General features: G+C 38.5%; 1 protein-coding gene across 1 annotated transcript in view; it reads right to left on the reverse strand.

Moving 5' to 3' along the window:
• Positions 1-251: 251 nt before the first annotated feature.
• Positions 252-15363, reverse strand: part of LOC121415778 (MAM and LDL-receptor class A domain-containing protein 1-like) — a 31563-nt gene continuing 16451 nt past the window's right edge. The window contains exons 5-19 of the mRNA XM_041609106.1: positions 15094-15240; positions 13452-13735; positions 12579-12669; positions 11923-12090; positions 11188-11450; positions 10326-10416; positions 9640-9828; positions 8837-9111; positions 5585-5678; positions 5031-5201; positions 3934-4208; positions 3010-3262; positions 1807-2075; positions 1310-1406; positions 252-747 (exon numbers count right to left, since the gene is read on the reverse strand). Of these exons, the coding sequence (XP_041465040.1) occupies positions 503-747; positions 1310-1406; positions 1807-2075; positions 3010-3262; positions 3934-4208; positions 5031-5201; positions 5585-5678; positions 8837-9111; positions 9640-9828; positions 10326-10416; positions 11188-11450; positions 11923-12090; positions 12579-12669; positions 13452-13735; positions 15094-15240 (2912 nt within the window). The 3' untranslated portion in view covers positions 252-502. The remainder of the gene's footprint in view (positions 748-1309; positions 1407-1806; positions 2076-3009; positions 3263-3933; positions 4209-5030; positions 5202-5584; positions 5679-8836; positions 9112-9639; positions 9829-10325; positions 10417-11187; positions 11451-11922; positions 12091-12578; positions 12670-13451; positions 13736-15093; positions 15241-15363) is intronic.

Raw genomic sequence — 15363 nt, forward strand, 5'->3', positions numbered from 1 at the left:
GTTCATATAACTATTTTGTTGAAAATAAGCGAAACTTTGAAATGTCATAACTTTCTTATTTTACATCCGATTTTGATGAAATTTTCAGCATTGTGCTTGTCTGATTTTTCTCTATTGATTCAGATCAACATTTTTCTCAGGTGGACTTGACCTTTAATATATAAATCCAGCTGTTGCTATCTTTATTATAAACAGATAAATTGTTGGTTCATTTAGCTTCTGTAAGTGAGAAATGAGCAATGTTAATTAGAAAATGCTCTTTATTTTATAGGCTGGTAAATCTATCACACCACAAATTCTGAAGAGGACTGACTCTTATACATATAACAAAGGACAAATTTAGATACTCTTATATGATCTGATATACAATCATCTATCTACAGCACTTTATCCAAAATATCTAAAATATTCATCTCCTCATAGAAAAAATAATTACAATTAATACAAAACATTACAACAATCACACATTGAATATGTAATTGTTATTATTAATAAGTTATTATCATGATCTGTATTCATCCACACTCATTGTCGTATCTAAAGTCGAATGATCGTTGTTGGCCAGCGACATCGTGATTGGGTGTTCATCGCTCTGGCGTCGTTGTAGAAACATGACGGGAAATGGCGACCGATGTCGTCTTCGTATCCATAAGAAACAGACGATGATCAGCGCGAGGGTAGAGATGACCAGAAGAAGTGATAGCGCAAGCACGGGTATATGCTTTCCTTCGATTTGTAAAACATTTCCTTTAAAAAATGAACAGGGAGAATGTTGGACTGATTGGTGAATTGATGAAGATGTGAAGTGTATGTTTGTATCAAAATTATAAGTTTTCTTAAAAGGCAGACTCTTTTCTTTCTGGATGTTTATCTCGTCTGCATGGCAAAAGCAAGACAATGCGCCAGGATTTTTATTGTAATTCAAAACTTTTCATTGTTTTTTAATGTTGTTCAAACTTTCATTTTCCTACTCATCTGAATTTTCTCTTTAATTGAAATATAGTTTTTGTTTGGGTCAGTATCCCTATAAATCATATAATAATTTAAAGTAGCTTGTGTCCACTACTCCTCTCCAAAATCAGATAGAATAGCTATCAACTTTGTAATTGTAACAACATTGAGACTTCCAAATCTGAACTAACGACCTATATTTTTCCAGCAACTGTGTGAATACTAAGTGACATATTGGTGAGCCAGCATGCTGTTCTTCATCATCTGTAACACTTCTAAACTTGTAGTCATCAATAATTTTGTTGGTAGTGACAAATGAATTTGCATGCATGATGGTATGGGTGACAAGAATATTTACCTGTTTTACACACTCCTACTGTAATTGCAATGTCATCTATTGCAATTACTTCTATATCACTGTCATGTTTATTATTCAGTTGAGCCATAAATGTGACCTGTAAAAGAAAACAAAGGAAATTAAACGCTAGTTAATGTGATGTAATTAGATATTTCATCAAGTTCTTGCAAGTTATCGTGATCTTTAAAGTGAAGAGATTTTTTCAGAGACATTTTATTTCTCCTTTGAATTTTTCATCATAAATTATTTCAGTTGATAGTATAAATATTACTTTGGGAGCTTTGATAGTTTGCTATTGCTTTGCACAAGAATGAATATAAAGGAAAAAATAGCAAACTCAGACTTTCTAATTTTTACAACAGTGTGCCAAACGTGATACCCTGCAAATCCTTTGCGGGAGTTGCTTTTCAGTCACAAGTAGTTTTAAAATATTCATTCTTACAGCATAAAATGTGAATGTTGGGCTAACAGTAGGGCAACATTAATGTTCTACTTACTTTAAAAGGATTGTAATATTCTCCTGCTCCTAGCGGTATCGTAGCTCTTTTCCACTTTTGTGACGTATCAAGCTTTCCCAAGAGTTGTGAGGCTCCACTCTCGCTCTCTACAAAAACCAAGAGCTGTAGCTCGCCGCTTCCAAGTACGGCATAATTGAACGCTACGCAGTGACCGAGGAATGAGACGCCGTTAAGAAAAGGGCTTGATATGTTTGAAGTTGAGCCTGGAGAAATTTGATTTTCTCCAACCATGATGAACAGGAAAGAATCTGAGTGTGAGAGAATGGAATATGAAAGAGATGATTATTGAAGAACAAGATGTTTTAGCAGTATACTGACCTTTTATCATCATCCACATACATTATGAATTCTTAGGGGTATTGCAGAAAATTGTATTTATGTTCAATTTTCAATGTTATGATATACTCTATTTTTCATATTTGTGTATTCTTATCATTAACGCCATTGGAAACCAAATTTCTTTTGAATGCATGCATTGACCAATAGAATAATCTTGAATCTTGGATAGGCATATATCTATATTTGCAGCTCCCTAGGGTTATGGTTAGGTTTCCCACCCCTGCATGAGTTTCAATTAGGGGGGTTTGATTCCTTCTCTTCCTTTCTTTTCTCCTTTTCCTCCCATATTGTTCTTGCTCTTATACAATTTTAGGGGGTAAGGTTTGACTGAACCCCTCTCCCTGGCTAAGGACTTGAAGTTAAGGGCTATTTGATTACGGAGACCTCATTATTTTTTAAAATCCAACCAAGATGAGCGTTGTGGCCCAGTGGATAAGTCTTCTGACTTTGAAACAGAGGGTCGTGGGTTCGAATCCCAGCCACGGCGTCATTTCCTTCAGCAAGAAATTTATCCACACTGTGCTGCACTCGACCCAGGTGAGGTGAATGGGTACCCGGTAGAATTAATTCCTTGAATGCATGAGCGCTGAGAGGCAGCTCGAGCTAAAGCCGGGGTAATAATAATAATTTTTAAAAAACGCGCCTCGGAATAGAATATTTCTAGATAGATGGCGCTATATAAATGCCTATTATTATTATTATTAAGATTATGGAGTCTTTTGTTGTTTTTGTGAATGAAAATCATCATGGGCATAATCATGCAAATTTCTGTGTTTTCATGGTCGAAATTTGATACAAAATTAGAAACCTATAGAGGAAGCATTTTCCTAATCATGTATGTACCTCTTGAGCCCTCTTCCGTGAGGGAATCTAATGACTGTAGAGCAGGCCTATATGGTGTCGCTGAATCGTACCATGACCACTGGAAGTAGATCGAGGGACCTCCGCTTTCCTCGTAGTTGCAATCGTGCAGGCCCTTCTCAAAGTCGCACAGAGACTCACTCGGTAGTCCATCGCAGGGTCTGCGTAGGAAAGTGATGTCATCGATGGCGATGTCACTGCGGTATGATTTACCGATGACAGCCTCAAATCTTATCTGAAAAAGAATGGATTTGGATGTGTAAAACACTCATAACCTACTAAAAATTACTGTTATTGCAAACAAATTTGACCGGTCATGGTTTGGAGATGAGGATTGTTTATCAAATAGCAAGAATCTAAATCACTAATTCATAAAATATATAATATGCTTTTTGATCAGGCATTAGCAAAATTACAAGCACTCGTTTAACCTTTGAAACATTTAAAATGCCCTTGGCTCTGCATCATGCATTTAAGAATTGTTCCAAAGGTACTTGTGTGTATCCTTCTAACTAATGCCATTGATGATGTTTATTATCTGTATATTAAGCCTTATATATATATATATAAATTTTTCATATTAGGCTTTGAAAATTGTTCTGTTGCCCTCATCCAACCAAACATAAAATGTGAAAACAGGGACACTATTTTTTTTCTTTGCCTATCAAAAAATGGTTTTGTGAGAAAGATTTGGGTGATGACTTTGTATTTCATTGGCTCTAAAAAACACATGTATGTGTTTTGACTGCAGAAACATCATCCCATGCATTATTTTTTTTGTGCAGTGCAGAAGTAAAGGTATGGGGTATATAAATATTGAATGACCGACCAACCAAATTTTCTGATTTTGGCATTTGAGGGCAATTTAATATTGTAAAGGTCCTTTAAAATATTTCTGAAACACACCTGGACTGGTCCATCGACCTCAATAACATCAATGTTAGCCGGTAACCATGACGTCATCTTCTGACCATAGAGCCTCAGGATCTCCAACCCTGTAGACCCTGTCTGGTGTCCGGGAAGCACCATGGAGATCCTGAGGGATCCTGTGTCCACGCCGTTCATGTGATAGAAGAACCTGAGACACATAGGTTGGCTCCTCCCATCAATGGGTGGGACGAGAAAGGCGGCTCGGTCACCGGGCCTCTGGGGTTGGGATGCCTCCGCATAGAAATAAAACCCTATGTGGAATATAAATGCGGGGATAAAAGGAGCATCAATATGGATGTCTGAAAAGAATCTGACTGAAATTTACCAGAGTAGAATTCCAAACCTCAAAGTCTTGTAACCACCTGTATAGGACAACCCACTCAGGGGCCGCGGAACGGTTTTCAAAGTGGGGGGCTGACCATGCTAAAAATTACAAACATATGGTCATTTTTACGTTTTTGTACCGGGTTTGGAAAAAAGTAGAGGGGCTGAAGCCCCCCCCCCCCCCCCCGGTTTCGTGGCCCCTGCCACTGGCTTTCAGATTGGGGCTTTGGAGGGGGCAATGGACCCACAAAAATTTAATTACCAAGAAAAAAAAGGAGAAAAAGAAAATGGAAAGGAAAAAGTGGGAAATATGATATTTTCAGAATATTATGACAAAATCTGATATAAAACTAGATTTTGGGGGAATTTATCAATTAAATTAGTCGTGATATTGAAGTGATTTATCTTTGGTCAATGAGCACCTGCATTATTATTAATGTTTTTACCTTGATATCATTGTTTATTTTCAGAATCTTAAAGAGAAGATGGGATTTAATCTTTTTATGATAAACATCAATCTATTTATTTAGAGCAAGTATTTTCCAGGTATCTTGTATAATTTATGTACAGGTTTATTTCCATTTTCCAAATTGTTATCGTATTCAGCCATTGCCTTGCTCTGGATGTCAATATCTTGGTATGAATAAGCAAAGCATTTCACAAAGCAGTTTGTCAGTGATTTTCAATTGACCGCTGTTACAAGCTACTGAAATCCTTGCACCTGATTGGCTGAGAGCAAAGTGCATTACCTTCTGCTGTTCCCTTGGTGTGGTCGACTAGAGGTCCAGTATCCAACGTCTCGGTTCTTCCTCGGTGTCTAATCCAGTCAAAGTTATCTGTCTTTTCTTGGATGTAGCCGCAGCCTCGATCAAGCTCAAAATCACAGTTAGCTGTCAGCGGGAGATTTGTTGGTGTTATTTCTGTATTGGTTTGAATGATTAGAAATGAATAAATAGACTAATGTAATTAAAAAAAAACCTTTCACTGGCCTTATTTTCAATTTATATAATTCCTCCCCCAACCCCCTCCCTCTCTCTACTTTTTCTTGCAGGAAAACGAAGTTGATGTACTGAAGCTATTACTATTTTGTTTTAATTTATGATAAGGGCTCTTTTCCTGGAGTTGGCTCTATACTTGTCAACATATTTTCTGAAAACATCCCCTGCCCGACCTCTTCTGTAAATCCTACATGTATATCCGCCACTGATGATGTGATGCATATTCATTTGATATTGGTACATTCTAACTTTCGCTTTCAAGCTATTTAATCCCTGACAAGACAAAGTCATAATATTTTCATCACCTGGTATTTGGCAGCCATTATTTTCCAGTCTGACATCGTCAATAGCGATGTCCCCTTGATTTGCTCTCCGTCCTATCACACCTTCGATGATCACCTAGGAAATAATATTTTAAAAATACATATCATTAAGGATAATGGTAAGAATTATCAGCACAAGGTATCTTTCGAACAGTTGCAACAGTCCCGCGAGGTGTAGCTGAGGGCATTTGGACTGTTCCAAAGTCTGTGTAGTATGAGCAAAATGATGTTTATTATGTGTTTTAGAAGACAGTTATGCAGAACCTTGTTCTTTGAAAACTATCCATATTTTTTAGACCATGACCAGTCAATAGAAAGAGTCATTAGTACCAGCCATTACTGATTAGCCTATATTTTTTTTGTTAAAATAAACGATTGGTCACGGGGTGGATTTCAGCCAAACTGAAGGATCCATAATAATATATATTATTACATCACAGAGAAGTTCATCATTGTTCGTTAACACTGGCTATTTCATATTGCATTATTTTTGGTTCATGTTTCCAATCAATTGCGTCAATCATGAGTAGAACTAAAGAAGTATATGGTTGTGCTGACTATTTGTTTGATGAGAAAATGGATCTAAGCTTGCAAATATACCAAAATGTTTATTTAAGAAGCTCATGAGTTTAATATAATTGCATGTTCAAGTGGCTTTTGATGCTAAACATTAAGTTGTACTGAACATTTACACTGAAGTCAAATTACATATCTCTTTACTGAACGAGAGTTTTCATGCATGAAGTTAGATCATGGCAAAGAGTATACGAGTGTAAGTAGGAAAATATCAGTGAATGAAATTTGTTTGATGGTGTGTGTTTCCTTTTAGCATTGTAGGCCAATGGCAGTATCTACATTTGGAAATGATTGTCATTGATGAGTCTACTGCAGATTGTGTTTTTTTTTGTGGTGGGGTGATTGTGAGGAGGATGATAATGGATGTGAATATGATGGTGAGAGATGATGATCATCATCATTACAATGATGTAGATGGTGAGGAATACGATGATGATGAATATGATGACGATAACAGAAATTCAAAACAAGGCAAAAGCGATTTTGTGTCTCGCCCACTTATGAAAATAACTAGAAATATCGTGATTTGCGAGGGCACGCAACAGATTTGTATCGAAACTTCATTGTAATATAACTACGATGGAATAACACTTGTCATAAGAGCCTTGCACGTAAACTGAGATGTTGACCTGAAAATGACCTTTGACCTTACCATGTGACCTCCGACTGCAGCATAACATGCAGGTCCCCCAAGTCCATCTACCATCCAAGTTTGGTTGAAAAGCACCTTACGGTTGCAGAGTTAGGTGTCATAAGAGACTCTTGCATGTAAACGTTAAGGTTGACCTGAAAATGACCTTTGACCTTATCGTGTGACCTCCGACTGCAGCATAACATGCAGGTCCCCCAAGTCCATCCACCATCCAAGTTTGGTTGAAAAGTGACTTACGGTTGCGGAGTTAGGTGTCATAAGAGAGTCTTGCATGTAAACTTTAACGTTGACCTGAAAATGACCTTTGACCTTACCATGTGACCTCCGACTGCAGCATAACATGCAGGTCCCCCAAGTCCATCTACCATCCAAGTTTGGTTGAAAAGCGACTTACGGTTGTAAACTTTAATGTTGACCTGAAAATGACCTTTGACCTTACCATGTGACCTCCGACTGCAGCATAACATGCAGGTCCCCTAAGTCCATCTACCATCCAAGTTTGGTTGAAAAGTGACTTACGGTTGCGGAGTTAGGTGTCATAAGAGAGTCTTGCATGTAAACTTTAACGTTGACCTGAAAATGACCTTTGACCTTACTATGTGACCTCCGACTGCAGCATAACATGCAGGTCCCCCAAGTCCATCTACCATCCAAGTTTGGTTGAAAAGCGACTTACGGTTGTAAACTTTAACGTTGACCTGAAAATGACCTTTGACCTTACCATGTGCCCTCCGACTGCAGCATAACATGCAGGTCCCCCAAGTCCATCTGCCATCCAAGTTTGGTTGAAAAGCACCTTACGGTTGCGGAGTTAGGTGTCATAAGAGAGTCTTGCATGTAAACTTTAACGTTGACCTGAAAATGACCTTTGACCTTACCATGTGACCTCCAACTGCAGCATAACATGCAGGTCCCCCAAGTCCATCTACCATCCAAGTTTGGTTGAAAAGCACCTTACGGTTGTGGAGTTATGTGTCATTAGATTTGTGACGGACGGACGACGGACGACATTTGGATCCCTAAGTCTCGCCTTCACCTCTGGTGAGCGAGACAAAAATGAATATGATGACGACGATGATGATGATGGTGATGATGAAGTTGGTTGTTCTCAATAAGTTACAATCTACTGCAGATTGCGGTTGTTGAAGTGATATTGATGTTGACAGAAATAAAAGTTTTGGTGGTGGGGTGATTGTGATGAGAAAGATAATGAGGTGGAGGAGGAGGAGGATGATGGTGATGCTGATGATAACAATGATGATGAACTTGCATGATTGTGAAGTTCTCAATAAGTTACCATCTACTGCAGATTGTGGTTGTAGTGGTGATATTGATGATGTGTACTTTTGATTGTTCTCAATAAGTTACAATCTACTGTAGATTGTGATTGTGATAATATTAATGATGTTGGAGATAAAGGTTTGGCGATACTCATTAAGAGGAGGGGAGGAAGGTGATGATGACGATGATCCTGATTTTGGTGATGATCATGATGATGATCATGATGATTATGGTGATGATCATGATGATGATGATGATGATGATCATGATGATAATGGAGATCATGTTGAGGAAGAGGTTATATGGATGGTGAGGAAGAGGTGTATGAGGAGGATGATGATGATGAACGTGCATTATTGTGATAGGTTACCAATAAGTTACCATCTACTGCAGATTGTGGTTGTAATGGTGACATTGATGATGCCAGTGAAGGTTTGGTGATGTGGTGATTGTGATGAGGATGATGACGAGGAGGGGGTATTATCAATGGTGATGAAGAGGTGAAGGACGCTGGTTATGATGAATGTGGTGCATGGTGGTGGTAGTGGTGATGATGATGATGATGATGATATTGGTGATGGTAGTGATGATGATGATTATAATGGTATTAGTCATCATAAACATTAAATTATGTTGGTTATAAAGAATTGATGATAGGAAAGGGGGAAGTGATGAAAAAGAAAACTGAAAATGACAGAAAACAACTTCATTCCTTAAATACCTACGTAGACAGCTGTGGTCCTAGACGGTTCGATAGCCACCGTAGCTTTCAACCATTTTGCTTCCTGTTTCCCGTATATCACAAACTGTGGGTCAAAGGTTTCAGTTCCGCCGTACGGAACGATATACACATTGAGAAAATCGGCATATTTTGAGGCCATAAAGTAATAAAAGGTGAAGCAACGCGGATACTGGGATGGAGCGATGAGGGGTGATTTTAGGCGTGCCTTGTCGTTGGTCCTCAAGAAACGCTTTGATGTATCAATGTACGCGTATGTTCCTAAAGAAAAATGAAAAGGACATTGATTGAAACAAATCAAAAGAGATATACGTATTCATATTTTATTATCTCTCGAAGTCTGTCAGAAAATAATGTCTGCTATCTTATAAACTTTTGCTCCTTTATTTCCATCACGATCCAATATACTGCACCTGAAATAGCTTCTCTCCTTTTTGTAATTCCATAAATTTGTAAACTAAGTGCTCAAGAGCCTTTTTAGAATTTAAATTAAAAAAAACATTACTGAGAGAGGGTGCTAGATGCCAAATTCAAATTATTCTAATGGCAAAAAAAGAGAGAAAAATCTAATGACCACTTCACTATTATCATATTGGATTGCTAATATGATAATCCGTGTATGATTCACATTACTGACATTCTACCAAAGCTCTAGATGGGCTTTTAGCTGAAATGGCGTTTCTATCAAAAAGATGAGATTCGCCATGTTACATTCCTATATAATATAGAAATTATGTGATGAAGTAGGACTAAAACATAAAATTATAAGATCTGGTTTATGACATTCACCCGTGGTATTCGCGTAGGTATGGTCTATCATGTTCTCGGTTTCCTGGTTCGCGTCTGTCCCCTGCCCAAGCGTCCAATCAAAAACATCGTTACTCTCCTGGGTGAGGTTACAGAATCCTTGCTCGAACGTACACGCAACGCTTCTTACAAGGGGAGGGATTGGCTCGTCAATCGGTGTGTCCGGGGATACTTGAGACGAAAGAAGAAAGGATATTTTTTACTATCAATACAATGTAGATCCTCCTTTCTTTTAAAAGTTTATGAACCAAAAGTGTAAAATGTTTATCATTATTTGTTTAGAGCTGACTATTTCCTTAAAATTTTATGAACCAAAAGTGTAAAATGTTTGTTATCATTATTTGTTTAGAGCTGACTATTTTCGCCCTGTGCATATCTAGACATTTTTCAAGTTTATCTCCTTTTAAAAGATGTTAAATGTTTTCTTTGGTATTATTTTTTCATCACCCTCTTTTTGAATTATAATGGAATGTTTGGATACAAAGTCTGATATTGGTTTTATCTTTGTACAATATCTTATTTATCCGAGGTATAATGTGAAGCTATATGTTTTGTCAATGTAACTGACGTAAACAAGTTTGAGATTCCATTTTTATGTATTGAATTAAATAATTAATTTAAGCAAACATATTATCCATCTGCTTTAATACAAACATAATTGGCTATACCTTCAGGGCATTCGGCACTCTCAAAAAGTCTGATGTCATCTATAGCAATGTTGTCCCTGAATTGAGTACCACCAAAAGCATGGAACACAAGCTGAAATATATGAAGAAAAAACCCAGGATAGATTATTTGTTTTATTTCAGAAGTGCCATTTAGTTTCACTGTACATTCAATGTCAAACTAGATAAAGGAGTATAATACTCGATAAGATAAATGGCATTTGTATTTCTGTAATCTTCATTACAGAAGACATTAGAGTGGCTACAATATGTAGGCAATTAGTTTGATATTCACTATTACGTCTACTATGCCTATTGCTATGAGTTTTGTGACGGTTAAGACATTCAACCTTATCATTCTTATAGTGGCTACGAAGAATCATTCATATTGATGCAAATGGTTAACATCTAATTCGTTAAAACAAATAAGACAAGAAGGGGTCACCAGTTGTGCATGAAGTCAATCAGAACGTGTCGTGTGCATAAAGTCAATCAGAACATGTCATGAGTTGAGGGTCAAGAAGAAAATTCATAGGGCCTATATTCAGTATCGTCGCCTATTTGGCATTACAAGACATTTTTCGGGGGCGGTAAGGGGGGTGGATTTCTTTTTTAGCGCTACGTCTTTTAAATTTACTTCATCAATAACAGAAAATGGTTCAAGAGCATGGAGGGCTTAGATTATTAACCCCTAGGTTAGCTTTATTTCATCAACATTAATTTTGACGTCTAAAAAGTTGATTGATCTGGGTTAATTGGCTATGAAGCACAACTGTTTGACTTTTAGTATGTCGACTGAGGGATGAAACAGACTTTGTTGGATAAAACATCCGTATTTGTCTTGGAGTCATCCATCGAGACTCACATGAAGCGGATAGAGAGATGCCGGAACCATCAGCTCTGCTCGGTGCCACCTATCTCCTTGATTCCCCGTCATGTTCCAAACCTGTCTGTCTGGAAAGTCTCCGTCCAGGCGGTTGATGTATACGATTAGAGCGTTTACGTCTGTGCCGTACATGTGATACCAAAACTCGACACAGGATGACGCTCTCTGCGGCTGGATAGGAGGCGACGAGATGCGCGCGTCGTCTCCTCCGCCCACGGATCTCTCAAAGAAGAGATAAAAACCTGGAAGAAATAATTCAAAGACAAAAGTAGCCTACGTTGGAAATAACGCACCTAGAAAGCAAGAATAGACATTGGATTTTTTTTATTGGCCTACTGTTAAATCTGTCGTTGTCGTAAATGCAATATTTCGATGGAAAACATCCATCAGCAGCTAAGTTACCAGGACGAAGCTTAGTCCCTTGGGGGGGAAAAAACAAATATTAGACATAGGCCTACTTCATTGTTGAAGATGGATGTATGATTAGGCACAAATAATATCGTTCGGATTTCCGATTTAATAAATAATATCGCCATCATATTTACAGGCGTTTGAGCGTTTTTGCAAAACTGTGCTTGGAATGACGGGCTATTGTGCGTTAACTGGGATTCAACCCCCAAACCTTCGTCTGCTCACAAAATTTCAGTACTATGGGTCATAGTTTTCATGAAATTACACGAATGTTTAGAAGAGTCCAAACACAGATATCCTTACCAAGTTCGTCGCCTCGGGTGTGATCCACGCTTGGGCCAGTGAAATCGACATAGGTCTGTCCGTTGCCCCATTGCCAATCCTCGGTGTCCGTTGTCCTATCCTGGACGTAGTGACAGATATCAGCCTCTTCGAACTCGCATGAGACACTCGATACGTTTGCGTAGACATCTGATTGAAGAAAGGTGTCGGGATTTTTAGTGATATGTGTAAGGAAGATTACGAAGACAGAGTAGGAAGAACTGCTAATAAGGACTACATTGGCGAAATTTTGGCACGCCCGATGAGGGGGTGGAAATAGATTGGCCTTGCCCTAATGGAGGAACCTACAAGCATGTGTAACACAACATTGGCATGGGGCAGCATGTGACACGTTGATAAGAAAATGGTAGTAAATGTCATTTATTTTTCGCTTCAAAATCTCATTATTGATTTTATTTCTCTGTGATCCTATAATCTTTAAGATCTGTTGATGTTGAATATTTTGGAATTATATCACAGTAACAAGATTATATTCCCCTGTCAATATTGCTCTTCAATACCTTCGCTTATAAGACACCGGTAGTATTTCAAACTTATCTTTGAATAGAATGATATACTTAGACTTAGCTACATCTACTTCGTGAAAAAAATACGAAAGGTTTTTGTTTCCTACTTACGGTTACCAGGGCAGGCATATGATGTCACCATGACGTCATCGATAGCTATATCCCCATCGTACCGAACTCCTCGAGAAAATTCAAAGACAATCTGAAACCAAAGAAAGTAAGAAAAAAATTTACACCTAGAATTAGAAATTAACACCTCATTTTTTTAAGAAGACAGTGTTTGACATACCGCTTTTATTTCAAATGCACAGTGGCCTATATTTGCCAAAACAAAAAAAGGATCGCTGCGAGCCCTGTGATATTAACTCTTTGATAAAATTGTAACTTTCGGCAGTCTATATCCTTTTGCTTTTTATCCTTCTTGGTGTTATTGTTTAACCATAGAGATGTATACAATTCTGTGAGTTTGACATTCTGTCTTTCTTGTCTTCCTTGTCTTTACGAAGACTCCAAGTTGTGTATATCTTGTAGTTTATTTATGATCCCAGAATTATCCACTGCCATGCATCAGTTATACCGGTGAAACCAAACCCTGCACACCGACATAAATTCATAAGGTATTACCATGTATAGACCATCGATTGGTTTGGAGTCGGTTTCATTGGTCTGACTGCAGCATCAGCTACAATGACTTGATTTGTTGACGACTTTGACATTGTTCCCAACAGAAGTGTGGTTTTAAGGGGAAGTGGGAATTCGTCGATCCCAAATGGATGACACTATCAGATTTACGGCCTCCTTTGTTTTGGCTCATCTTACACCCCCGTAAAGATATCTCATGCCAGGAATCACTTCTGTGATGATCGGTAGAGATTCTGAAAAAGGTAGTCGTTGTGAGTTCCAGCCAGGGCTTTCGGAAATGGCCTTCTACCTATTTCACCAGAATGAGCCTGCTTTATCTTCGACAATCACAGTGATCTTTACCTTGTAATCAGTTCGCATGGTGATGGACACTTCCGTCGCCCTCCAGAGATTGCCCCTGTTGCCTCTGAGGATCCATTGGGGTTCTGTGGATTCCAATGTGGACACCTGCTTCGTGGCATCCAGGAGATAGACAGCCAATGAGTCAACGGCCATGCCAAACATATGGTACCAGAACACCAGGCAATGGGCCTCCTGGTCGGAAGGGACACCTCGTAGGGTGGGGGTGATGAGCCGGACCTTCTGGTCACGTCCGAGGGGCGTGGCCTCCATGAATACATAATGCCCTGTAACATAAAGATTGGATAGTGATACTGTGAGGGATCGGTAGTATTCCCACAGTTCCTGAATTTAACATGTGTGCGTTTGTCTGCAATTGAGTTTTTACACATCATATAACCTGGGATTGATCTTACCGTCACCATCCGATAGGTTTCATCCGAGCTCGCACCTCTGCATCAACTCCTCTCATGATGATTTGATTTACACTCTTTCCATGAATCAAATACAAAACCACGTTTTGTACAGATGGTGGATTTCGGTTGGAAGCGTTGAAGCAATTATAGTGAAAAATTGAAGAAAAATTACAATGAATCTAAATAGCTGTGGATATTTGAAATCCCCTTATCGCTAAAAAAATATGCATTTTCTCTTCATTTTTTCTCCAAATGGTAGTGTCCTCATGATATTGGTTAGTTACTGTGTTATTTCTATTTCTTAAAGAGCTGCTGACATAAAGGTAAATGACCGGATAGTGATATTCTGGAACAGGTGTTTCGTCGGATGTTATGTCTCTAGGTACAGTCATCCATACAAACGAAACTGACGCCAAACTGTAAAAGTCCTATCATCCCCTCATTCAAGTTTGGTCTGAAATAAGTCGATATTTTATAGGTTAGATGGGATTTAGGGCCTTTTCACACGTGAACCTTGATTCATCATTGTAATGATGATTGCTATTGCAATCGTGACTGTGATTAGCGTTCGTCATTCTGATCATGTTCTAGTTTGGTTTCACACGTGCTAAATATTTGTCATTAGCATTATTTTTCACTGGAATCATCATTCAAATTGCAATTTTTTACCGTGTGAAAAGAAAGTTATAGTGCGTGCGCCCTTCTGTCAGCCGTACGAGGTAATGATCATTTCAGTGTGTGTAATTTAGTGTATTATTGTTTAACTCTATATCTATTGTGTATAACATTGCTTCATTACTAGCATGATGATGACTTGAGAAATTGCTGATTGCGGCTCACTGACAAGATTCAGTTATTATTATCAATTTGGAACACGTATACGTAATAAAACTTTGCACCACTTTGATTATGATATTATATTATCAGTATGATACACGTTGTGTTCCCCTTTTCTCCCTCTTCACATCTTTCTCTTTTACCTCTCTCACCTGACCCAAAAGTTCTTGCTCTCTCCTCACCCCCCCCCCCCCGTCCATTATCTTTCGTTCCGTTTGTATGCGCAAAGTCCCCTCCCCCTTCCTCCTCACATTAGTTCCTTCCAATTGCGGCTCCCCACCCCCTCGATCCATACCTGACGAGTATCCTGCATGCTTGAATCTATCTGTCTTTCAATTCTCATGCCTCCCCCCCCCCCCCCCTGTTCTCCACCCAATTTCTGCGATCCTTACCTGAAGAATTTTGGAAGGTGTGGTCAAACGAGGGTCCTGTATAGAAGCTATCTGTCTTTCCGTTCGAATACACCAAGTTACCATCATCGGTCGGATCTTGAATGAACCCGCAAAGATCCGGACTCTCAAAAGAACACTGAAATTCGTCTAAAGAAAAAAAGGGGGATATTAACGAACTGTTATGGGCTGACCCAGAACAAGTTAGATTCCCTGCTGGATTTACACCGTTGAAATGTTCATATATTTAGCAAGTTAATTGGGGAGAAAATT

Source organism: Lytechinus variegatus, chromosome 5 (assembly GCF_018143015.1).
Source record: "Lytechinus variegatus isolate NC3 chromosome 5, Lvar_3.0, whole genome shotgun sequence".
Taxonomy (NCBI): Eukaryota; Metazoa; Echinodermata; class Echinoidea; order Temnopleuroida; family Toxopneustidae; genus Lytechinus; species Lytechinus variegatus.